A 27,254-nucleotide genomic window follows, 5' to 3' on the forward strand; every position below is an offset into this window, starting at 1 on the left:
TAAATGCATTTCTGGCACCCTCGTTTACGGGGAACATCAAGGCTGAAATTTAATTTGATAGTTTCGTGGAACATAATATTTTATTTTTGAGAGGAGACGAAAGAAAGTTAAACGTTTCCCGTGAAAATAGAAAGGATTAAAAGATTAAATGATGGCATTACATTCATAAACTTGGCTCATGTGGCAAATTGGAAGGTTAAGATGATCTGATTAAACTATTTAAAATGATGATAGACACAAAGAAGCTGGAGTAACTCAGCGGATCAGGCAGCATCTCTGAAAAAAAGGAATAGGTGACGTTTCGGGTTGAGAGCCTTCTTCAGGGGTCTGATGAAGGGTCTCAACCCAAAATATCACCCATTCCTTTTCTCCAGAGATGCTGCGTGTCCCGCCCGCTGAGTTACTCCAGCATTTTGTGTCTATCTTGGGTTTAAACCAGCGTCTGCAGTTCCTTCCTACACAATGTTATCAAAGGTCTTGTCATTATTGGTGCCCAAGAAGAGCAAGGTGATGTTCCTTAGGTGCAGGAGTAGGCCATTCGGCCCTTCGAGCCAGCATTGCCATTCAATGTGATCATGGCTGATCATCCCCAATCTGTACCCCGTTCCTGCCTTATCCCCATATCCCCTGATTCCGCTATTTTTAAGAGCCCGATCTAGCTATCAGTGACACTAACGTCGGTGGTGATGAAGTGCTTTGAGAGGTTGATCATGGCGCAAATCAACTCCTACCTCGACAAAAACCTGGACCCATTGCAGTTCAATAGGGGAAATACAGTGAAGCTATTTAGTCCAGTAGAGGGAATCCCCAGAAGAAGAAATCTGAGTCTTGGTTTCAAAGAATAATCCCAAAGAGGGTTTTCATGCAGATGGCTATGGTAATTAATGTACTCGGCCAAAATGGTTGAAATGGATGGTGGATTGAAGCTAACTAGATTTGAACTGTGAATGTACAGTACAGTAGCTGAGCCGGCAGCATGGTGGCGCAGCGGTAGAGTTGCTGCCTCACAGCGCTAGAGACCCAGGTTCGATCCCCACTACAGGCGCCGTTTGTACGGAGTTTGTACGTTCTCCCCATGACCTGCACGGGTTTTCTCCGAGATCTTCGGTTTCCTCCCACACTCTATTCCTGGTTCCGCTCAGAAATGCACTCAACAATATTGGACGTACAGGTTTGTAGGTTAAATGGCGTGGTATAAATGCAAATTGTCCCTGGTGTGTGTAGGATCGTGTTAGTGTGCGGGGATCGCCGGTCGGTGCGGACTCGGTGGACCAAAGGGCCTGTTTCCGCGCTGTATCTCGAAACTAAACTAAACTAAGTGGTGGAGAACTTGCAGTGCTGGAGTAACACAGTGGATCAGGCAGCATCTCTGGAGGACATGGACTGGATCTGAGAGAGGGTCCCAACCTGAAGTGTCACCCATTCCTTTTTCTCCAGAGATGTTGCCTGACCCGTTGAGTTCACTCCAGCATTTTGTGTCTCTCTTTGGTATAAACCAACATCAGCAGTTCCTTGTTTCTAATGAGGAAACGTTTATCCCATGGGCTGGTCAGGCTGTTTCCGTACAGGACATCAGACTCCCAAAACAGGCACATTATTCATTGTTGTCTATATCATTACCATGTACAGTGAGGAGCTTCAGCGAACAAGGGATCTCATTGTACCCTACAGTATATAGTAATAAACTAATCTGATCTTCATCTGAATTCATTCTAAGAAAATATTACACTGGACAATTGACGCGGCCTGTCCATTGTGCAATTAAACCGCGTTGAAGAGTGGACCACCATGCAGGTTTACCGTCTTCATCTTCAAATACTTTCCTTTCATTTGAGTTTTAGTTTCAAAGATACAGCCTGGCAACAGACCCTTTGGCCCACCGAGTCTGCGCCGACCAGCGATCACCCTGTACACTAGCACGATCCCGCACACACTCGGGACAATTTACAGGAGCCAATTAACCCGCAAGCCTGCACGTCTTTGGAGTGTGGGAGGGAACCGGAGCACCCGGAGATAACCCACGCGATCACGGGGTGAACGTGCAAACTCCAGACAGACAGACAGACAGACAGACAGACAGACAGACAGACAGTACCCGAGGTCAGGGTCGAGCTTGGGCCTCTGGCGCTGTGAGGCAGCAACTCTACCACTGCACGACAAAGGCTATGTAGACATATTGTACCTAATGGTGAATTTCATTATCAGTACCCACCTTCTCCCATGAGGCTAAATCCTGAATTATGGGAAGTTGTTCATATTTTCCAAGATTTTATTGTGGACTTTTACTGTTGAGACTGGGTAGTTTACATCGATGCTGACAGAAATAGGTTGGTAGTCACCCTGTTGTGTAGATGTTAAGTGTAAAGGGCCTGTCCCACGGGTATCATCTGCTTGTCATTTACACGACATCCTAAAAATTGGTTGGCCCGTCGTGGCGCGTAGTGAGGCGTGGTGGCTTACGCAGTGATGCGCAGTAACGCGCGGCGCCCCAGGATTTTGCAATGCTCAAAATCCTCGCGCTCCACCTGCGTGACGTATCCCTTGCGCACGCTGACGTACTGACGACGTACATGTAGCGCGTGGTGATGCATGGTTACGCACGGTGACGCACGAACATTGCCTGTGCTAATTTATTATGCCTCACCGTGCGTCAACGTCCATAACCATGCGCCGCCCGTATGCCGTCGGCGCGCCACTTGCACGTCATTTGAGCGCCGCACCACATGACCACCCGGGTATAAAGCGCGCGCAGTCTTGAAAAATTTTCACTGGGAAAATCCTTGCCACGGAGATCAGACTAAGTATGAACGACATCGCAAATAGCTCCCAAAAGAAGCAGGGCCCACAAGAGCACTTGGCGCGCAACTGCCGTACTGCTAGGCGATTTTTCCGCGACAGTCGCGCGTCAGTCACTACCGGCCTGTCGCGTAAATGACGCGCAAATGGCTCCCAAGTGGGACTGGCCCTTAAGGGCATATTGTGCATCGAAAGTTGACAATACATAGATACATAGACAATAGGTGCAGGAGTAGGCCATTCGGCCCTTCGAGCCAGCACCGCCATTCACTGTGATCATGGCTGATCATCCACAATCAGTACCTCGTTCCTGCCTTCTCCCTTGATTCAGTTAGCCCTAAGAGCTCTATCTAACTCTCTTTTAAAAACATCCAGTGAATTGGCCTCCACTGCCTTCTGAGGCAGAGAATTCCTCAAATTCACAATCCTCTGGGTGACATTTATTTTCCTCATCTAAGTTCTAAACGGCCCACCCCTTTAAACTACTTTCATCAGCACATCTTTGAAAGTTCGAGAGGGTTCTCACAGGCATGTCAAATCTTCTCAAACATCAACAAAAGCATATCAGTGTGAAGGGACCAGGCCAAGTTGCTCGTGATATCCATGCCTCCGGTAGAGTTGCTGCCTCACAGAGACCCGGGGTTAAATCCTGACTATGGGTGCTGTCTGTACGGAGTTTGTACCTTCTTCCTGTGACCTGCGTGGGTTTTCTCCGGGTGCTCCGGTTTCCTCCCACACACCAAAGACGTGCAGGTTTGTAGGTTAATTGGCTTTGGTAAATTGTCCCGAGTGGACTCTGTTGACCAAGGGCCTGTTTCCACGTTGCACCTCTAAATTCATTCATTCATCATCATTGAAAACATTAGCGACGCAGTGGTGCTGGTTTCCAACGGGAACGGTGACGGACGCAACACACATCCCTGTCCTCCAGTTCCTGCCGACTACCGCCGCTGGAAGTATAGGACTTTGGTGTGAGTGTGTGTGTGCTTTCTCATCATTCCTTACAATGCCGTGTACGACAGTGATCGCAACTTCTACTGAAGGTAGACAAAAATGCTGGAGAAACTCAGCGGGTGCAGCAGCATCTATGGAGCGAAGGAAATAGGCAACGTTTCGGGCCGAAACCCGGAAAGGTTTCAGCCCGAAACGTTGCCTATTTCCTTCCGGGTTTCGTCCCGAAACGTTGCCTATTTCCTTCGCTCCATAGATGCTGCCTCACCCGCTGAGTTTCTCCAGCATTTTTGTCCACCTTTGATTTTTCCAGCATCTGCAGTTCTTTCTTAAACGCAACTTCTACTGAAGTGTGGATGGCCGTTGGCTCACTAGAAGCTCATCTGTCTTGTTTTTGGTCCTGCTGGGGGTCCACAGCCCCCTCCTCACCCGGCAAACCAGGTGGGGGGGGAGACGGTTTAGTCACCGACTATCCGACCATGGAGCAGGTAGCACGGGATTACATGGTACCCGTGACGGGGGGGAACTCCCCCCGACCTGACCTCAGTATCTCTGAATCTAAACTAAGCCTGAGGCAGTAATACACCGATGTACTTTCCCGAGCAGCACATCAGTCTGAAGGGAAGACTGTCTGAAGAAGGGTCTGGATCGAAACGTCGCCCATTCCTTTTCTCCAGAGATGCTGCCTGTCCCACTGAGTTACACCAGCATTTTGTGTCTATATAGAAATATAGAAAATAGGTTCAGGAGTAGGCCATTTGGCCCTTCGAGCCTGCACCGCCATTCAATATGATCATGGCTGATCATCCAACTCAGTATCCTGTACCTGCCTTCTCTCCATACCCCCTGATCCCTATAGCCACAAGGGCCACATCTAACTCCCTCTTAAATATAGCCAATGAACTGGCCTCAACTACCTTCTGTGGCAGAGAGTTCCAGAGATTCACCACTCTCTGTGTGAAAAATATTTTTCTCATCTCAGTCCTAAAGGATTTCCCCTTTATCTTTAAACTGTGACCCCTTGTCCTGGACTTCCCCAACATCGGGAACAATCTTCCTGCATCTAGCCTGTCCAACCCCTTAAGAATTTTGTAAGTCTTTGGTTTAAACCAGCATCTGCAGTTCCTTCCTACACGTGTAATATTCCCGGTGACTTTGAAGTGCGCATCCAGCGCAGTAATATCATTTTCAAGCAATTAGGCAGCGTTGTAAAGGTGTCATCACAAAACTGAAATAAATGTTGTTTTACTTGTTAATTAGAACTAAGTAGTCTGTGACATGTGGCATGTGGCACGGGGGTGTGTGTGTGTGTCACAGTCACTTGGTGTCCAAGTGCCAAACGGATGGGAAACAAGAACCATCTCATAAACTCCGTAAGATTCTTGTCACAAGCGCAGACTTTGTTGCTTTCCATGGCAAATGTTGAGAAACTGAACATTTGCAAATCTGATTGAATATAGATTGTTCAAGCATTTGTGGTAATTGGATGTTAGACTAATAGATAGGAGAGGATGTCTCCACTGGTGGGAGAGTCGAGGACCAAACGTCATAGACTCAGAATTAAAGGGCACGCTTTTGGAAAGGAGGTGAGGAGGAACTTCTTTAGTCAGACGGTGGTGAATCTGTGGAATTCTTTGTCACAGAAGGATGTGGAGGCCAAGTCAGTGGATATTTTTAAGGCAGAGATGGATAAATTCTTGATTAGAACATGTGTCAAGGGTTATAGGGAGAAGGCAGGAAAGTGGGATTAGAAGGCAGAGATCAGCCACGATTGAATGGCGGAGTACACTCGATGGGCCGAATTCTCCTCCTATAACTTGTGAACTTGTGATAGAAATGTGGACTGTGAAGGACAGGTAACTGCACTGATGCACAGAGGGATCGTGGGGTCCAGGCCCATAGTCTCGTTAGAGGAGCAACACAAGTAAATAGAGTGATAAAGAAAGCATAAGATATGTTGCATTCGACATTCAGGGCATTGAGTATAAGAGACAAGAAGTCAACTTGCAGCTTTATTAAGCTTTGATTATGCCACGTTTTGGTGCAGTTCTGGTCGCCCCGTTACAATACGGTTGTGGAGGCTTTGGAGAGGGTGCAGAGGAGGTTTACCGGGAAACCACCTGGATTAGAGGCCGTTCGCTACAACGAGAGGTGTGAACAAATTTAGATTGTTTTCTCTGGAGTGCCCTAGGCTGAGAGGAGTCGTGATTAAAGTTTATAGGATTATGAGAGGCTTAGTTAAGGTAGACAATCAGAAACATTTTCTAAGGGGTTGATTGGAACGGGTGTCAGGGGTTATGGGGAGAAAGCAGGAGGATGGGGTTAGGAGAGAGAGATAGATCAGCCATGATTGAATGGTGGAGTGTCCCGCTAAATTACTCCAGAATTTGATGTCTATCTTGAATTGATATGTAACCTCCACTCATTGTTTATGGTGGAGTTCTCCTAGTTTGTCGGCTGATATTGATGCAGTCAGTGTTCCCACTTTGTTTAGAAATACTATTTGCCAGGTAGATTAATTCCATCTTCAAACCATGATGTTTCGGGAGAGAAGGAATGGGTGATGTTTCAGGTCGAGACCCTTCTTCAGACATTCCTTCCCTCCAGAGATGCTGCCTGTCCCGCTGAGTTCTTCCAGCATTTTGAGTTTATCTTTGGTTTAAACCAGCATCTGCAGTACCTTCCTACACATCCCTTACATATAGATTCCATGCATTAAATCAACTCCAGTCACCAGGAGAACGGGGTTAGGAGGGAGAGATAGATCAGCCATGATTGAATGGCGAGTAGACTTGATGGGCCGAATGGCCTAATTCTGCTCCTATCACTTATGACCTTATGACGTAAACATTTGGCAGATGTGTGCTAGTTATTACGACAGTTCTTCACAAACTTGAGATGATCTGTGTTGAAGTCACTATGTGATTCGCTCAATATATATTCACTCAGAATATGATGGTTTGTGAACCGTACAATGCTGTAATCACCAAAACTTTTGAGGCAGTTACTTCTATGGACACAAATTATATGGCACCTGTGTGGTCGTGTGTAGTCGCCAAAAGAGACGTACCTTTTCCTGGTCGCCGATGGATTTTCGACATGTTGAAAGTTTTCGGCCACCTGCTGCGACTATGACGGGTGCCGGCAAGTCGCCGAAAAAAATCCCGTAAGTGGGACAGGCCCTTAAAACGCAAAAAAACTAAAGGAACTTTATGGTTATAACAACTTGGACTTGAAAATGGCACCAAAACCTGGCGACTCCTGTATACTGTCTCAGTCTACTGTTCTTGTACAGTTGTACTCAATCTAAGATGTGCTTATGTACAGTAATACTTCTCCTGAATGGTATGCAATAAAGAATTTCATTGTACCTCGGTACACATGACAATAACCATTGAACCATTTAGTTCTTAGAAACATAGAAACATAGAAATTAGGTGCAGGAGTAGGCCATTCGGCCCTTCGAGCCTGCACCGCCATTCAATATGATCATGGCTGATCATCCAACTCAGTATCCCGTACCTGCCTTCTCTCCATACCCTCTGATCCCCTTAGCCACAAGGGCCACATCTAACTCCCTCTTAAATATAGCCAATGAACTGGCCTCGACTACCCTCTGTGGCAGAGAGTTCCAGAGATTCACCACTCTGTGTGAAAAAAGTTCTTCTCATCTCGGTTTTAAAGGATTTCCCCCTTATCCTTAAGCTGTGACCCTTTGTCCTGGACTTCCCCAACATCGGGAGCAATCTTCCTGCATCTAGCCTGTCCAACCCCTTAAGAATTTTATATGTTTCTATAAGATCCCCTCTCAATCTCCTAAATTCTAGAGAGTATAAACCAAGTCTATCCAGTCTTTCTTCATAAGACAGTCCTGACATCCCAGGAATCAGTCTGGTGAACCTTCTCTGCACTCCCTCTATGGCAATAATGTCCTTCCTCAGATTTGGAGACCAAAACTGTACGCAATACTCCAGGTGTGGTCTCACCAAGACCCTGTACAACTGCAGTAGAACCTCCCTACTTCTTCCAGCAGCGCGCTTTTTATTGTCCGTTTTCAAGCACCTGCAGTTTTTTGTGTGTGCATATGTTGTCATACTATCAGCCTTTGTTGCAGGAAAACAGTAGTCGCATGCACGGATGTGAATTCCATATGTTTCTTCCCATTCCCACACTGACCTTTCTGTCCTAGGCCTCCTCCATTGTCAGATTGAGGCTAAACGCAAATTGGGGGAACAGCATCTCATATTTCGCTTAGGCAGCTTGCAGCCCAGTGGCAATGAGCATTGATTTCTCTAACTTCAAGTAACCCCTGCATTCTCTCTCTCTCCATCTCTCCCCCATTCACCTCACACCAGCTTCTTGTTCTCACCTAGCAAACAGCTAACAATGGGCAGTTTCCTTTATCATCATTACTTTTTTGTAAATCTTTCATTCATTTGTTCCATATCTATCTACAACGTCTATATCTCCCATTTTCCTCTCCCCTGACTCTCAGTCTGAAGAAGGGTCTCGACACAAAACGTCACCCATTCCTTCTCTCCAGAGATGCTGCCTGTCCCGCTGAGTTACTCCCAGTGTCTATCTTCCTACCCATTCATCCCGTTCTGCTTGATTTTATCTCATGGTGTAACAGGAATCTATGCACACAATGCTTGTGCTAAGACAAGAAGGTTGATGGCATTCCTCTATAATCCTTTAACAACCTTTAAAGTACTTATGTAGAAACAAGGAACGGCAGATACTGGTTAACCAAGGAAAGACGCAAAGCGCTGGAGTAACTCAGCGAGTCAGGTAACATCCCTGGAGAACAGGGATAGGTGACATTTAGGATCGGTACCAGCTCTGAAGAAGGGTCCCGGCTCAAAACGTCACCCATCCATGTTCTCCAGAGATGATGCCTGACCCGCTGAATTACTCCAGTGCTTTGATTCTTTTCCATAAAGGTCTTAGTTTCCCGACCTTCCTTCAGTATTCAGTAGAAGCATGGGAGGTTATTTTGAGCATATATATTTATATATATATATATCTACTTCATCGTTGACTCACACCCAACAAGGCGTGATCCTGTGATGTGTGGAAGCCAGGTAGCAGGCAGCATGCAGACTGGCTCAAGCTTTGGAATGGCTAGCATTGCAAATACAGAATGAACAATCTTGACAGAAGACAGACACAAAGTGCTGGAGTAACTCAGCTACCAGTGGTTAATCGGCACGGTGGCGCAGCAGTAGAGTTGCTGCCTCACAGCGCCAGAGATCAGGGTTTAGATCCTGACTACGGGTGCTGTCTATACGGAGTTTGTACGTTCTCCCCGTGACCACGTGGATTTTCTCCAGGGGCTCCGGTTTCCTCCCACAGTCCAAAGCTTAAAAGGTTTGTATGTTAATTGGCATGGGTAAAATTGTAAATTGTCCCGAGTGTGTGGAGGCTGGTGCAAGTGTACGGGGTGATCGCACGTCGGTGCGGACTCAGTGGGCCGAAGGACCTGTTTGCGCGTTGTATCACTAAAGTCTAATGCCCCTGTCCCACCTAGGAAACCTGAACGGAAACCTCTGGAGACTTTGCGCCCTACCCAAGGTTTCCGTGCGGTTCCCGGAGGGAACCGCACGGAAACCTTGGGTGGGGCGCAAAGTCTCCAGAGGTTTCCGTTCAGGTTTCCTAAGTGGGACAGGGGCATAACTCACCTGTCACCTGAAATGACAACATATATCATGTCAACACTCTTAGATTTGAGTCACTTGTGATTAAAGCATTTCCAGAACTATCAAAGGTAATGTACCTTTCTAAAATAATCCTTGCATTCCCTCAGTTTGACAAGGGTTGGAGCTGTGTTATCCATCACCTGGTCAGATCCAAAGATAAGTATACAGTGCTGGAGTAACTCAGCGGGTCAGGCAGCATCTCTGGAGAACATGAATAGGTGACGTTTCACAGAGTGCTGGAGTAACTCAGCGGGTCAGGCAGCATCTGTGGAGAACATGGATAGGTGACGTTTCACAGAGTGCTGGAGTAACTCAGCGGGTCAGGCAGCATCTCTGGAGAACATGGATAGGTGACGATTCGGTTCAGGACCCTTCTTCAGACTTTTTCCCCATCTTTTTATCTCCGGTGATGCTGCCTGACCCGCTGAGTTACTCCAGCACTTTGTGCCTATCTTAGGTATAAACCAGCATCTGCAGTTCCTGCCTGCACATTGGTCATATCAACCTGTATCAACCATTACACTGGCTTGCAAGTTGCAAACCTTCATTCCCATTCAAAGCTAAATTCTCTGGATTTTAGAGTCTGAAGAGTCGTAAGTGTCTTGACCCGAAACGTCACCCATTCCTTCTCTCCAGAGATGCTGCCTGTCCCGCTGAGTTACTCCAGCATTTTGCATCTATCTAAATTCTCTGGAAGTTGTGGTGGACATCAAATGTGTATTTGTGATCATCACCTTCATCGTGTATTAACTTATGTATTAATTTAATCACTCACTAAAAATCAGCTCATGAATTGAATGAATGAATGAATGAATGATACTTTATTGTCATAGTGATAATCTTTGCTTTGCACGCCCAAGGTATGCAAAGAGTCACTACATAAAGAGCGCCAACGAAGTTACAAAGTGCTAGGTCCTCCGTTGTTCTCCTCACCCCCCCCTCCCCCCCCCCCCCCATGTCACCCCCATGCAGGGTCCTCCTCTTCTGAATTCTGACACACAGGACTTGTTGCGTGACAATGATATTCATGATATGGTGGAGTTTTCACTCGTCCCGCATCCTTTCCCCATAACCCTCTTGCTCGGGGGGGGGGGGGGGGGGGGACAGCTGCCACCACTGGCTTCACATCTGGCGATCTTCATGATGTTCTTCAATTGTTTTCCATTGATGCCTTTGAACAAAATGTTCCACTTGGTGGTTGTCTTCTCCTCACAATAACTTTCCACCCCCGACCTCTGGTCTCCAACAGAAACAATGGCCTCGCTCACAAAGTCTGATGTGTTTCCCCAAAGACCTTCCTTTGAAATTGCTTTGAAATCTATCATTACTTTTTCCTTTCAACTCATATTGAAGATCAGAAAATTCTTGTTTGGTAGAATGTTGACACAGACACATGCGATGATGATCAGTTGTTCCTACGTTTGCCTTCTGGTGGAGCATAATAGCCTCATGCAGGACATCCAGACTACAGGGGTGGCACAGTGGCGCAGAGGTAGAGTTGCTGCCATGGAAGGTCATCGACCCGAAACGTTAACATTTGCTTTATCTCGCCATCGATGGCGTCCAATCTGCCAAGTACTAAATCTCGTTGCACTGACGTGCAATGACAATAAAAGATATATTATTATTATTATTATTACTTTCGGAATTTCGTGTTTTTAAATGTGATATTGCGAGATTATAGAACAAATGAATGGGAGATACGCATGGCTGTGATCAAGGGAAGGTGGAGCCCACAATGGTCCATTGTTGGCTGTGGGGAAGGTGATGACGAGTTATACAGACAGTGAAACTCAACAGTTTAGTTTAGTTTCGAGATACAGCACAGAAACAGGCCCTTCAGCCCACCGAGTCCGCACCCACCAGCGATCCTCGCACACTAACACCATCCTACACACACTAGGGACAATGTTACATTTATACCAAGCCAACTCATCTACAAACCTGTACGTCCTTGGAGTGTTGGAGGAAACCGGAGCACCCGGAGAAAACCCACGCTGTCACGGGGAGAACGTACAAACTCCGTACAGACAACACCTGTGGTCAGGATGGAACCCGGGTCTCTGGCGCTGTGAGGCAGCAGCTCTACCCGCTGCGACACCGTGCCGCACATTTTATTTAAACAGGACAACAGTGAAACCTGTACGATGTCTAGGGTGGGAGAGGGGGTTGGGACGCAGAGGGAAGGGATGCAGGGGTTACTTGAGGTTAGACAAGTCAACATTCACACCTCTGGGTTAGACAATAGACAATAGACAATAGGTGCAGGAGTAGGCCATTCGGCCCTTCGAGCCAGCACCGCCATTCAATGTGATCATGGCTGATCATCCCAATCAGTACCCCGTTCCTGCCTTCTCCCCATATTCCCTAACTCCGCTATTTTTAAGAGCCCTATCTAGCTCTCTCTTGAAAGTATCCAGAGAACCGGCCTCCAATACAATACAATACAATACAATGTTATTGTCATTTGAGCCTCAGTGAGGCTCAAACGAAATTTCGTTTCCACAGCCATACAAACAGACAATTTCTAGACATACACACAATTTAGTTCACACAAACATCCATCACAGTGAACCCACTGTGATGGAAGGCAAAAGTCTTTTCTCTCCCCTGCTCCCCTCCACCGCCACTTGTAACTATCTTCGGTTTAAACCCGCATCTGCAGTTCCTTTCTCCATCAGGGCTGCTCGTGTCAGTTGGACCCTCTTGGAAGTCGTTGGAAGTGCTGGGATGGAGCGATGGATTTTGAGCCCGCTTTTTTATAATGCTTACAATGAGCCCCGAATATTAAACATCAACTTTCAACCGCACTTTGACTCAAATCATTTCGCGAATGGCCACGCAAAACTCGACCCAAAACTTGGTTCCTATGTGATGCATTCGGCAACCTATTTGGCAATGCGATTGCAATCGATAACCCTCATGATAGTAATGTGCAGAAAGGAACCGCGGATGCTGGTTTACACCAAAGATATACACAAAATGCTGGAGTAACTCAGCGGGTCAGGCAGCATTTCTGGAGAAAAGGTGACGTTTCTGGTCAAAACGCTTCTTCAGACTGAGAGTAGGAGTTTGACCCAAGACATCAACTATTCCATTTCTCCAGAGATGCTGTCAGACCCACTGAGTTACTCAATTTTCATGTGTCTATCTTCCGCATAATAGCAAGGGTTTGGACACGCTAGAGGCAGGAAACATGTTCCCGATGTTGGGGGAGTCCAGAACCAGGGGCCACAGTTTAAGAATAAGGAGTAAGCCATTTAGAACGGAGATGAGGAAACACTTTTTCTCACAGAGAGTGGTGAGTCTGTGGAATTCTCTGCCTCAGAGGGCGGTGGAGGCCGATTCTCTGGATACTTTCAAGAGAGAGCTAGATAGGGCTCTTAAAGATAGCGGAGTCAGGGGGATATGGGGAGAAGGCAGGAACGGGGTACTGATTGGGGATGATCAGCCATGATCACATTGAATGGCGGTGCTGGCTCGAAGGGCCGAATGGCCTACTCCTGGACCTATTGTCTATTGTCCATTGCATAGAATATGTTTTGCATTTTAAAAAAACAGACAATTAGTATGTTAATTCTGGGCAAGAAGAAAACCAACTTGGGGAAAGATTCGGCAATATTTTATTGGGAGTGAAAGCAAGTCGTGCCGATGTTGAAGTCTTGCAAAAGTCCAGGGATTGTTAAAAGTCTCGCTGCAGAGCGGAACGCCCTGCCTTGTGTAATTTCTACAAGGAACAGGGGGGGTCAGGAATTTCATTGCAGCTGGCTGCAACTTGATCCCAAAGACCCCTCTAATCGTTGCGGTGAGACCCTGGTGAATATTAGATTACACTAACAAGTTGAGGGGGAAGAACAAAGGCGGAACGGTGTGGGGGGGGGGGCACTGTGGGGGGGGGGGGGGGGGGAAGAACAATGGTCAATGGGGACCCGTTGTGGGAGGGGGGCACTGTGGGGGGGGGGGGGGGGAGAACAAAGGAGCTGGCATACTTTGTAACTTTGTTGGTGGTCATTATTAGTATACATTGGGTATGCAAGCAAAGGATCTCACTGTGACAATAAAGTAATCTATTCCATAAAATATTCCCTTCCATTCCATCTTGCTTTCTCCAGCATAATTGATTTCACCTCCCCCCTCTTCTCTCCAAAGTTTCCTCCCAGCCGGAGTCCTGGCGGAGCAGGCACCGGATTCGAACATGAGCGAGCGGCAGACCAACGTCAACAGCCTCTTCCTCAATGAAGACTCGGGCAACAGGAGCCCTGCGGACAGCAGGGTCCAACAGTTGCAGAAGGCCCTCAGGAAACGGGCTGGCCGGGCCAAGAAAAGCCTGAGCGACATCAGCGGGCAGGACGTCCTGAGCTTCTTCAAGAGAAACGCCTTTGTCCTTCTCACCATCTTTGCGGTCATTCTGGGTGAGAGCCTAACTTGCACCAGGGGAACCGACAGAAACATCCTTAAGTGAAAATTGGAGCGTGTGTCCATGGGTGCACTCCATTTAACTAAACTGTTTCAACCAATGTTTATTATGGTCAACTCAAAAATAAAACTAAGGGTTAGATTTGTGTACAAAATCATGAGAGGAGTAGATCGGGTAGATGCACATAGTCACCTGCCCAGAGTAGGGGAATCGAGAACCAGAGGACAATAGACAATAGACAATAGGTGCAGGAGTAGGCCATTCGGCCCTTCGAGCCAACACCACCATTCAATGTGATCATGGCTGATCATCCCAATCAGTACCCCGTTCCTGCCTTCTCCCCATATTCCCTAACTCCGCTATTTTTAAGAGCCCTATCTAGCTCTCTCTTCAAAGTATCCAGAGATCTGGCCTCCACCGCCCTCTGAGGCAGAGAATTCCACAGACTCACCACTCTCTGTGAGAAAAAGTGTTTCCTCGTCTCCGTTCTAAATGGCTTACTCCTTATTCTTAAACTGTGGCCCCTGGTTCTGGACTCCCCCAACATCGGGAACATGTTTCCTGCCTCTAGCGTGTCCAAGCCCTTAACAATCTTGTAAGTTTCAATGAGATACCCTCTCATCCTTCTAAACTCCAGAATGTACAAGCCCAGCTGCTCCATTCTCTCAGCTGAGTCCCGCTGAGTTACTCCAGCATTTTGTGTCCAGCTGCTTATTGTTTATTACCGTTTCTTAAGTGCATTCCTTGAAAGCCCACACTCTTTCAAAACTCATTATTACGATTGTTCCAGACCTGTAACTCCGTGAACTGATACTGCCTTCTGGCTTGTAATTTTTTAAAAGTGTCAAATTTCAGCAAGTAATTCCCAGTTGTAGTAATGATGGAATAACTTCCTCATTTCTACTCGAAAACCTTTTTGCAAAAGGGCCATATTTCAAAATCTGTAACAAAGTTAAACAAACCAAGTATAGCTTACATAATTCAAAGCAAGCTGTGTGAAAAGGAGAGAAGGAATGGGTGACGTTTCAGGCTGAGACAGGGTCTCGACACAAAACGTCACCCATTCCTTCTCTCCAGAGATGCTGCCTGTCCTGCTGAGTTACTCCAGCATTTTGTGTCTATCTTTCAAGTGGTTATCTCTCTTAAAACACTCATTGATTATGTTTCCACCATTCCCACAGTTAGGAAATTCCAAACATAACTATTCCCTGCACGGAAAAACTATTCCCTTATGCCACCTTTGTTTCTCTTGCCTAAAATTCCAAATCTGTGTCGTCTGGCCCTTGAGCCATCTCCTAATAGAAGGCTGTAGTAACTCAGCGGGACAGGCGGTATCTCTGGAGGAAAAGGATGGTTGACGTTTTGGAATCCAGGTCGGAAAGGATTCCGACCCAAAACATCTGTGTGTTTACCAGCATCTGCAGTTCCTTCCTACACTACCCACCCCTAATAGAAGGGGTTTAGTCTGCATGAGCCATCTCCTAATGGAAACAACTTTTCCCCGTCATCATCTGACATTTCTACAGAAGCTCCTCTCTGCCTTCTTTAGTCCCCCACTGGGACTACATAGATCTAGTGTCCTGGCAATCATTGGTTGGCGTGGACTTGGTGGCCTGAAGGGCCTGTTTCCATGCTGCATCTGTAAACTAAATGTGCCAATCCCTGCTTCTCCAGTTGAACCATTTGGCTGAAGTTCCCCATCATTTGAAACGTTCTAGTAAACCTTTAGTAACAAATGATGAGCGTTTAATGCCAATGGGCCTGTATTCGCTGGAGTTTAGAAGAATGAGGGGAGACCTCAGTGAAATGTAAGGAATAGTGAAAGGCTTGGATAGAGTGGATGTGGAGAGGATGTTTCCACCAGTAGGAGAATCTAGGACTAGAGGTCATAGCCTCAGAATTAAAGGATGTTCTTTCAGGAAGGAGATGAGGAGGAATTTCTTTACAGAGAGTGGTGAATCTGTGGAACTCTTTGTCACGGATGGCTGTGGTTATTGGTTAGTGGATATTTTTAAGGTAGAGATAGATTCTTGATTAGTACGGTGTCAGGGGTCATGGGGTGAAGGCAGGAGAATGGGGTTAGGAGGGAGAGATAGATCAGCCATGATAGAATGGCGGAGTAGACTTGATGGGCCGAATGGCCTAATTCTGCTCCTATGACGATCTTTCCACCACCTTCCCTCGGATATTCATGTTGTTCCTAATGTTATGTGGCTGGACTTGGATGCAATACTTGGACTTCAGCTGAACATGACTTAGCTACTTTTGAATACTGAGAGTCTATGTATGAGTTCCTGGTTTACACATAATTGATTTGCTCACCATTCTATCGCCACACCTGCGCATTCCTGCACCCTCTGTGAAACTGGCCTGCGATTCCACCACAGTCCACCTGCCAGGCTTTCAGTTGGAAAAGAAATAGGGTGCCAATGGCGATTTGATGTGAATATTGATTTCTGTAACTTCAAGTAACCCTTGCGTCCCCTCTCTCTCCATCCATCCCCCACCCAAGTCATGCCAACTTCAAAGTTCGTCTCAGATACAGAATGTAGGAGTGGGACAGGCAGCATCTCTGAAGAGAAGGAATATCTCGACCCGAAACATTACCCATTGCTTCTCTCCAGAGATTTATGCTTCTTATTTCACCCCTGTTTATTGAATACAACTATTAAATCGTCTTGGTAGAAAATCACCCACAATAACGTATAAGAAGGAACTGCAGATGCTGGTTTACACCTAAGACAGACACAGAATGCTGGAGTGACTCAGCGGGACAGGCAGCATCTCAGGAGAGAAGGAATGGGTGACGTTTCGGGACCCTTCTGTCAGACGGACCCGGAACGTCACCCTTTCCTTCCCTCCAGAGATGCTGCCTGACCCGCTGAGTTAATCCAGCATTTTGTGTATTCCCGTAACAGTTTCAGTTTAGTTTATTGTCACGTGTACCGAGGTACAGTGAAAAGCTTTTGTTGCGTGCTAACCAGTCAGCGGAAAGACAATACATGTGATTACAATCGAGCCGTTCACAGTGTACAGATACGGGATATGGGAATCATAGTTAAAGTAAGAGATGTTTTGTGTAGGAATAGAGAATTAAGAGTGTGGAGCGATTGTAATCCGTGATTGTGGATCTGCTTGTGTGGGCTAGCACGCAAATAGTCACCTGGGTTGGGTTCCATCTTGGAATCAATTGTGTTTGAAATTTCTGATGTTCTGGGCACCATGTTATCGGAAAGATGTCATCAAGCTTGAAAGGGTATAGAGAAGATTTACGAGGATGTTGCAAGGACGAGAGGGCCTGAGCTATAGGGAGACGTTGAGTAGGCTGGGTCTCTACTCCTTGGAGCACAGGAGGATGAGGGGTGATCTTGTAGAGGTGTATAAAATCATGAGGGGAATAGATTGAGTCTTCTTCTTATTTGATTGTGCACACCAGGTTGATTGCATTCGTCGAAACAGGGCGGACCACGTGAAGGTTGCAATCTCCCACCCCAATAGATTGGGTAGATGCACAGAATCTCTTGCCCAGAGTAGGGGAATCGAGGACCAGAGGACATAGGTTTAAGATGAAGGGGAAAAGATTTAATTGGAATCTGAAGGGTAACCTTTTCACACAAAAAGGGTGGTGGGTGTATGGAACAAGCTGCCAAAGGAGGTGGTTGAGGCTGGGACTATCCCAACATTTAAGAACTAGTTAGACAAGTACACTGTACATGAATAGGACAGGTTTGGAGGGATATGGACCAAGCGCAGGCAGGTGGGACTAGTTTAGGTGGGACATGTTGGGCCGAAGGGCCTGTTTCCACGCTGTATCACTCTATGACCATAACTTAATTGAATGTCAATGTACTGGATTGAAACTGAAGTTACCTCTGCTCTTTGACAGGTATCATTCTGGGCTTCACCCTGCGCCGCTACAAGTTCACCTACCGTGAGATCAAGTATTTCTCCTTCCCGGGCGAGCTCCTGATGCGAATGCTGCAGATGCTGGTGCTGCCACTCATCGTGTCCAGTCTAGTCTCCGGTAAGAGGTTAAATAGATCATCGGCTTCGATGACAAGGCGCGCGCGCGCCCAGGGCATTTCCTCGTCTTCACCATCTCCAATCGTGGCATTTATTGTCACAGTTTAGAAGGAAGAGGGGTGGGGGACCTCATTGAAACATCACCGAATAGTGGAAGGACTGGATAGAGTAGATGTGGAGAGGATGTTTCCACTAGTGGGAGAGCCTCGGACCAGAGGGCACAGCATCAGAATAAAAGGACGTATCCTCCGGAAGATGAGAAGGAATTTCTTTAGTCAGAGGGTGGTGAATCTGTGGAATTCATTGCCACAGGGGAGGCCAAGTGGATGGATATTTTTAAGGCGGAGATTGACAGTTTCATGATTAGGGGTTATAGGGAGAAGGCAGGAGAATGAGGTTGAGAGGGAAACTGAGTTGGATGATCAGCCATGATCATATTGAATGGCGGTGCAGGCTCGAAGGGCCGAAAAAGATAGATCAGCCATGATTGAATGGCGGAGAAGACCCGATAGGCTAATTCTGCTCCTAGAACTTACGAATTTAGACTGAAGAAGGGTCTTGACCCGAAATGTTGCCTATTCCTTCGCTCCATAGATGCTGCCTCACCCGCTTGCAGCGCCGGAGACCCGGGTTCAATCCTGACTACGGGTGCTGTCTGTATGGAGTTTGCACGTTCTCCCCGTGACCTGCGTGGCTTTACTCCGAGATCTTCCGTTTCCTCCCACACTCCAAAGACATACGGGTTTGTAGGTTAATTGGCTTGGTGTAATTGTAAATTATCCCTAGTGTGTGTCGGCGGTAAGCGAAGGTCCGAAGGTGGCCGGGCTGCCGACCGACCGAACGACGGGGTCACGGGCGATGTGCTGCTGCTGCACTCCATGGGCTGCACTACGTCGGGACGGGTGAGGCGGGACCGGGCGCGGCGCTCCGCTCGACCCGAGTAGTAGCAGTCAAATACTTCCATAGATGCTGCCTCACCCGCTGAGTTTCTCCAGCATTTTTTGTCCACACCCAAAGCAAATCCTTTCTTTGCTTAGCAGTACAACTTTCGAACAAGAAAGTAATTCATACAGCTCATAGAGTCAATCATACAGCGTGGAAACGAACCCTTCTGCCCAACCTGCCCATGCTGTCCCAACTACACTAGTCCCATCTGCCTGCATTTGGCACATATCCCTCTAAACCTGTCATGTCCATGTATCTGTCTAAATGTTTTCTAAGGTAGATAAAAATGCTGGAGAAACTCAGCGGGTGCAGCAGCATCTACGGAGCGAAGGAAATAGGCAACGTTTCGGGCCGAAACCCTTCTTCTGTTATCTAATAGTCCCAGCCTCAACTACTTCCTCTGGCAGCTCGTTCCATACACCCACCACCCATTGTGTGAAAATGTTACCCCTCAGGTTCTTATTAAATAGTTTCCCCCTCACCTTAAACCTACATCCTCTGGTTCTTGGTTCTGGGTAACTTGGCAAACCTAACTGTTTTTGGCCATGACCTGCGTGGGTTTTCTCCGGGTGCTCCGGTTTCCTCCCACACTCCAAAGACGTACAGGTTTGTAGGTTAATTGGCTTGGTATGATTGTAAATGGTCCCTAGTGTGTGTAGGATGGTGTTGGTGTGTGGGAATCGCTGGTCGGTGCGGGCTCAGCGGGCCGAAGGGCCTGTTTCTGCGCTGTGTCTCTAAACTAAACTAAAGTAAAACGTAGCGAAGCACCAATGTAGCAGCTGTTCTAAGACGGCGTTAGGAAGGAACTGCAGATGTTGGTTTTCACCGAAGATAGACACAAAAAGCTGGAGTAACTCAGCGGGTCAGGCAGCATCCCTGGAGAAAAGGAATAGTTGACCTTTCGGGTCGAGACCCTTCTTCAGACACTTCACCACATTGCCAGGTTTGTTGTCACAAGAGTCTAAATCCAATTGATAAATTTCAGGCATTTCCCCAACATTCTGAGTTCAAATGAAAACTATTTCTATAACCACATCAATCTCTCCTTTGAACTAAGACTTAGCAAATCAAGTGAGATATAACTGGAAGAACAAATAACCTTTAGTTCTTTACGGCAGGAACAACACAGGAAGTCTTCTCTATGCTAATCTCTTTTAAAAACAGTAAATTATCATCGGTGGCCACGGTGGCGCAGCGGTAGGAGTTGCTGCCTTACAGAGAATGCAGCGCCGGAGGTCCGGGTTCGATCCCGACTACGGATGCTGTCTGTACGGAGTTTTACGTTCTCCCCGTGGGTTTTTCGCCGAGATCTGCGGTTTCCTCCCACACTCCAAAGACGTACATGTTTGTGGGTTAATTGGCTTGGTGAATGTAAAAATTGTCTCTTGTGTGTGTAGGATAGTGTTAATTTGTGGGGATCGCTGGTCGGCGAGGACACAGTGGGCCGAAGGACCTGTTTCCTTTCCACTTGTCTATAGTTATTAGTTTTAGTTTAGTTTGGAGATACAGCGTGACAGGCCCTTCAGCCCACCGGGTCCGCACCGACCAGCGATCCCCGCATATTAACGCTATCCTACTAAGGGACAATACACACAAAGGACAATTTTTACATTTATACCGAAGCCAATTAACCTACAAACCTGCACGTCTTTGGAATGTGGGAGGAAAGCGGAGCTCCCGGGGAAAACCCACGCAGGTCACTGGGAGAACGTGCAAACCCCGTACAGACAGCACCCATAGTCGGGATCGAACTGTAAGCTGCAGCAAGCGCTGTAAGGCAGCAACTCTACCGCTGCGACCACACTGTAGCTTCTTGAATCTTGTTTTGTGCATTTTCCTTTCAAGTTTTGTTGGTTTAAAATCTTTCTCGTCGGATCAATTTTTCGTGTGTCGAAGGACTCTGGCACCAATTCAAGTGCAGTCACCCGGTTTGAATGGCTTCCTGTGCCCCCCAGCATTCTTACCCATACAATGCTCTGACATACGGGGCGGGAGAGGTTTATTGATGCATGTAATCTGTCTCTTGGTCACCAGCTCAGCTCATGAACAACACTTGTAGTTCAGGCAAGCCGTCAGATCCCACTACAAAAATGTTTATTTACATTTGTATGTGGCTGCCACACGCTGCTTTACTTGAAGTGTTTACTTTGTACTATGCAGCAGTTTAGTTTAGATATACAGCGTGTACAAGGCAGTGGTGATTCCAACGCTCCTGTGTGCGTCACTAACTTGGACAACATACCGACGCCATCTGAAAACACTTGAAAAGTTCCATCAACTATGTCTTGGAAGCAGCTTAAATATCAGCTGGGAAGACAGAAGAACCAATGTCATCTATTCCTTCTCTCCATAGATGCTGCCTCACCCGCTGAGTTTCTCCAGCATTTTGTGTCTCCCTTAAACTCTGAATCAATTCACTGGTGTATAACGGTAAACTTTCAGATAATTTGGCACAACAAGAACAAGATGGGAATGCGAATTGCTTCTCCTTCTCAGTTTATTTCCATCGCCCTTGGTCACAGGATTAATGCAGGATTCAGATGGCGGTGGAGCCCAAGTCAATGGATATTTTCTAAGTGGAGATTGATAGCTTCCTGATTAGTGCGGGTGTCAGCGGTTACGGGGAGAAGGCAGGAGAATGGGGCTGAGAGGGAGAGATAGATCAGCCATGATTGAATGGCAGAGTAGACTGGATGGGCCGAATGCCCTGACTGCTTATAGCACTGATGAAGTTCTGAACTTATGAACAGACACAAGATGTGATCAGAGCAAAACATTTTCCGACATTTTAAGTCGTTTTGGTTTTCATTTTGGAGTCTAGGATATTGAAGACAAAATGCAAATCTTGCTCACCTTCATTCACTCTCCCTCGCACGCACACACACACACTCACGTACACACACATACTCACACACGTGCACACGCGCGCACACACACGCAAGCACGCACACACACGCACACACACACACACGCACACACACACACACGCACACACACACACGCACGCACGCACACACGCACACACACACACACACAAGCACGCACACACACGCACACACACACACGCACGCACACACACACGCACGCACACACAACACTCACGTACACACACATACTCACAACGCGCACCGCCACACCTCAATCGCACGCACACACTCAAAGCGCACACGCACACACTCAAGCGCACCACACACACACACACACGCACACACACACACGCACACACACGCACGCACGCACACACGCACACACACACACAAGCACGCACACACACGCACACACACACACGCACGCACACACACACGCACGCACACACACACTCACGTACACACACATACTCACACGCGCACGCACACACTCAAGCGCACACACACACTCAAGCGCACACGCACACACACACACACGCACACACACACATACGCACACACACACACACATGCACACACAGGCACACACACGCACGCACACACGCACACAGACACACACACGCAAACATGCACACACAGGCACACACACGCACGCACACACGCACACAGACACACAGACACACACACGCACACACACACGCGCACACACACAGACACATGCACGTACATACACACATACACACACACAGGCGCACACACACACACGCGCGCGCGCACACACAGACACATGCATGTACATGCACACACACACACAGACACATGCACGTACACACAGAAGCACACACACACATGCACACACGGACACATGCACACGCACACACACATACACGCACGGACACACGCACGCACACACGCACACAGACACACACACGCAAACATGCACACACAGGCACACACAGGCACACAGGCACACACACGCACACACACACACGCGCACACACACATGCACACATGGACACATGCACACACGGACACATGCACACGCGCATACACGCACGCACACACGGACACATGCACACGCGCACACACACACACGCACATGCACACACACAGGCACGCACACACTCGCACAAACACACACGCACGCACACACACACATGTACACATACAGATACACAGACTCACACTCAGACACACACTCGCTCACATGCACACACAACATTCCTTCTCTCCAGAGAGGCTGTCTGTCCCGCTGAGTTACTCCAGTACTCTGTGCCTTTCTTCGGTGTAAACCAGCATCTGCAGTTCCTCCCTGCACACACTTTCATCTCCTCTCTCACTCTCTCCGTTTCCCCCTTTTTTTTGTATCCCTGAGGAATGCTAATAACTTCCTCTGTTGTTTCTGCTTGGGCAACAGCAAGTTGTCAGTGTGGTTGGGGCGGGTGCCAATTCTCTTCTTCACCATCCGCTGGGAATGTTTACTGAGGGACGCGGCAGTGTGGAAATGTTACCCTGGCAAGAACCCCAGAACCACGCAAAACAATTAGTCTTTTGTCCAAGAGCTTTTCGCAGCCCGAAACCTTGCCTGTCCTCGATCAGATGTACAGAATCCTTTGTTCAAAGGGATGATTAACATTCAGAGAGTCAGCAGCAATTGCACTAATCAGGGCTGGACTGATAAATATTTTATTCATAAGCCTCAGGTTTAATTTGAATCATACATGGCTGTGATCTGGTAGTCATGCTAACCTACTGATATGGAGCCATCTTCATTAGACTGTTCTGACATTAAGAGATAAACACAGATTTTTTTTTAAAAGCCAACTGGACTCAAATACCGACAATATTTCTGGTAGCAGGCCACTTATGAGGGATTACCTCATGTAATTACAGATACATTCAATGGCTGTGAGTTCTGGGGGCGTTCTTATCAGTTTGGCCATCAGATGTACAATGCACTGAATTAAGGGCCTGTCCCACTTGGCGATGTTTTCGGCGACTGCATGCATCATTGACTGACGTATCAGGTCACCGGAAAATTCGCGGCGTGATGACATATTGACGCGCGGTGCTTTTCAAGCGCCGCAACATTTTTTTTGTCGTCGCTGGATTTTGAAATGTTCAAAATATTTTGGCGACCCTGATATGACGCCGGCAGTCGCCGAAAAAATCGCCAAGTGGGACAGGCCCCTTTGCACAGGAGCCCAGTAAATGGTGGGACTCTGGGGAGTGTTGTCAGGCAGAGGGATCTGGGAGTGCAGACACAAAGTGCTGGAGTAACTCAGCGGGACAGGCAGCATCTCTGGAGAGAAGGAATGGGCCACGTTTCGAGTCGAGACCCTTGTTCAGACTGATGTCAGGGGACGGGGCGGGACAAGAGATAGAATGTAGGCGGAGACAGTAAGACTGGCGGGAGCACTGGGAAGGGGAGGGGATGGAGAGAGAGGGAAAGCAAGGGGCTATTTGAAGTTAGAGAAGTCAATGTTCATAGAAGTCAACTACCCAAGCAAAATATGAAGTGCTGTTCCTCCAATTTGCACTGGGCCTCACTCCGACAATGGAGGAGGCCCAGGACAGAAAGGTCAGATTGGGAATGGGAGGGGGAGTTGGGGAAGTGCTGGGCCACCGGGAGATCAGGTAGGTTAAGACGGACTGAGCGGAGGTGTTCAGCGAAACGATCGCCGAGCCTGCGCTTGGTCTCGCCGATGTAGAGAAGTTGACACCTGGAACAGCGGATGCAGTAGATGAGGTTGGAGGAGATGCAAGTACATAGCTCCTTGAAAGTAGCATCACAGGTAGATAGGGTGGTCAAAAAGGTTATCAGCACATAGGCCTTCATCAGTGAGAGTACCGTGTGTAGATATCAGTCTGAAGAAGGAACGTCACCTATTCCTTTTCGCTCGAGGATCTGAGCTACAGGGAGAGGTTGAGCAGGCAAGGACTGCATTCCTTGGAGCGCAGGAAGATGAGGAGTGATCTTACAGAAGTGTACAAAATCGTGAGAATAGATCGGGTAAATGTCTTGCCCAGAGTAGGGCAATCAAGAACCAGAGGACAGAAGAGAAAGGTTTAATTGGAACCTGAAGGGTAACGTTGGTAGGCGTGTGGAACAAGCTGCTGAAGGAGGTAGTTGAGGCAGGGACTATGGCCAACATTTAAGAAACATTTGGACAGGTACATGGATAGGTCAGGTCGGGGGGAGTTCCCCCCCGCCACGGGTACCATGTAATCCCGTGCTACCTGCTCCATGGTCGGATAGTTGGCGACTAAACCGTCTCCCCCGCCTGGTTTGCCGGGTGAGGAGGGGGCTGTGGACCCCCAGCAGGACCAAAAACAAAACCTGTCAATGGGCGGATGAGCTCCTAGCGAGCCAACGGCCATCCACACTTCAGTAGAAGTTGCGATCACTGTCGTACACGGCATTGTAAGGCACCGTGCCCATTGATGTTATCAATGATGATGATGATGATGATGAGGATGATGATGATTATGATGATGATGATGATGATGATGATGATGATGATGATGATGATGATGATGATGATGAGGATGATGATGATGATGATGATGATGAGGATGATGATGATGATGATGATGATGATGATGAGGATGATGATGATGATGATGATGAGGATGATGATGAGGATGATGATGAGGACAATGATGATGAGGATGAGGAAGGTGATGATGATGATGATGATGATGATGATGATGATGATGATGAGGATGATGATGATGATGATGATGATGATGATGATGATGATGATGATGATGATGATGATGATGAGGATGATGATGAGGATGGTGATGATGATGATGAGGATGGTGATGATGATGATGATGATGATGATGATGAGGATGATGAGGCTGCTGCTGCTGATCTGATGCTGATGATGCTGATGAGGCTGCGATGATGCTGATGCTGCTGCTGATGCGATGATGATGATGATGATGATGATGAGGATGATGATGATGATGATGATGATGATGATGATGATGATGATGAGGATGATGATGAGGATGAGGATGAGGATGAGCATGAGGATGAGCATGAGGATGATAAGGATGAGGATGAGGATGGTGATCATGATGATGATGATAATGATGATGAGGCTGATGATGAGGATGATGAGGATGAGGATGATGAGGATAGGACAGATTTCGAGGGATTTGGGCCAAATGTGGGCAGGTGGGACAAGTGTAGATTGGACATGTTGGTCAGTGTGGGCAAGTTGGGCTGAAGGGCCTGATTGCACACTGTATGACTCTAAGAGTTCCAACCCAAAATGTCACCAGTTCCTTTTCTCCAGAGATGCTGCCTGCCCAGCTGAGTTACTCCAACACTTTGTGTACCTTTAGTATAAACCAGCATCTGCAGTTCCCTCCCACACAGACGTCTAGACCTTGATGAATGCGAGCCATCTTTAATGCACCATCTTGATTCATCAACTCGAGGCAACTTGACCAAATGCTTCTATGAAAACTAAACGAAAGAGTCACTGGAAATAGAAGCAACTTAGAAACGGTATCATGTGTTAGATAAAACATACACGTTGCAGAATAATGACAGATTAAATTAATTATGGAGAATGGCTGTACATAAGGTACAATAATCGGCACGTGAAGTGCAATAATAGTGTTAAAATCACTAAAAATAAATCTGAAGAAAACATGAGGTGTGGAATTTCCACTTGTTAATGTGAGTGAAATTTGAATTGAAATTGAAGACAGACACAGTGCTGGAGTAACTCAGCGGGACAGGCAGCATCTCTGGAGAGAAGGAATGGGTGAAGTTTCAGGTCGAGACTCTTCTTCAGTCATTTGCTGGAGTGTAGGCAGGTAGTTGAGCGGTGAATGCTTGTTTTCTGTGCAGAGGTAAACGTGAAAAATCACCGTTTGGAGTCTTTGTGGAATCTGTGTTGAGCCGAGTGGAGACTCCAGAAGTCGCCCTCCATCGTGGCGTGCAGAAAGCCATCTCTCCGTGATCCTAATCTCATGATGTAGTCTCTGAAGAAGGGTCTCGACCCGAAACGTCACCCATTCCTTCTTTCTAGAGATGCTGCCTGTCCCACTGAGTTATGACAATAGACAATAGACAAATATGTAGGAGGAGGCCATTCGGCCCTTCGAGCCAGCACCGCTATTCAATATGATCATGGCTGATCATCCCCAATCAATACCCCGTTCCTGCCTTCTCCCCATATCCCCTGATTCTGCTATTTTTAAGAGCCCTATCTAGCTCTCTCATGAACGCATCCAGCGAACCTGCCTCCACCGCCCTCAGAGGCAGAGAATTCCACAGACTCACAACTCTCTGTGAGAAAAAGTGTTTCCTCGTCTCCGTTCTAAATGGCTTACCCTTTATTCTTAAACTGTGGCCCCTGGTTCTGGACTCCCCCAACATCGGGAACATGTTTCCTGACTCCAAGCCCTTAACAATCTTATATGTTTCAATGAGATATCCTCTCATCCTTCTAAACTCCAATGTGTACAAGCCCAGCTGCTCCATTCTCTCAGCATATGACAGTCCCGCCATCCCGGGAATTAACCTTGTAA

At 47.3% G+C, this 27,254-nt stretch overlaps 1 protein-coding gene across 2 annotated transcripts in view; it reads left to right on the plus strand.

Annotated features, from left to right (window-relative positions):
- The window catches only part of LOC116989614 (excitatory amino acid transporter 1-like), a 61,940-nt gene that overhangs the window by 26,459 nt on the left and 8,227 nt on the right, over positions 1-27,254 (plus strand). For both annotated transcript variants that reach the window (XM_033047174.1, XM_033047173.1), the window contains exons 2-3: positions 13,596-13,858; positions 17,750-17,887. In XM_033047174.1, the coding sequence (XP_032903065.1) occupies positions 13,642-13,858; positions 17,750-17,887 (355 nt within the window). In that variant the 5' untranslated portion in view covers positions 13,596-13,641. The remainder of the gene's footprint in view (positions 1-13,595; positions 13,859-17,749; positions 17,888-27,254) is intronic.

The sequence above is a fragment of the Amblyraja radiata genome, chromosome 29 (assembly GCF_010909765.2).
Source record: "Amblyraja radiata isolate CabotCenter1 chromosome 29, sAmbRad1.1.pri, whole genome shotgun sequence".
Classification (NCBI taxonomy): domain Eukaryota; kingdom Metazoa; phylum Chordata; class Chondrichthyes; order Rajiformes; family Rajidae; genus Amblyraja; species Amblyraja radiata.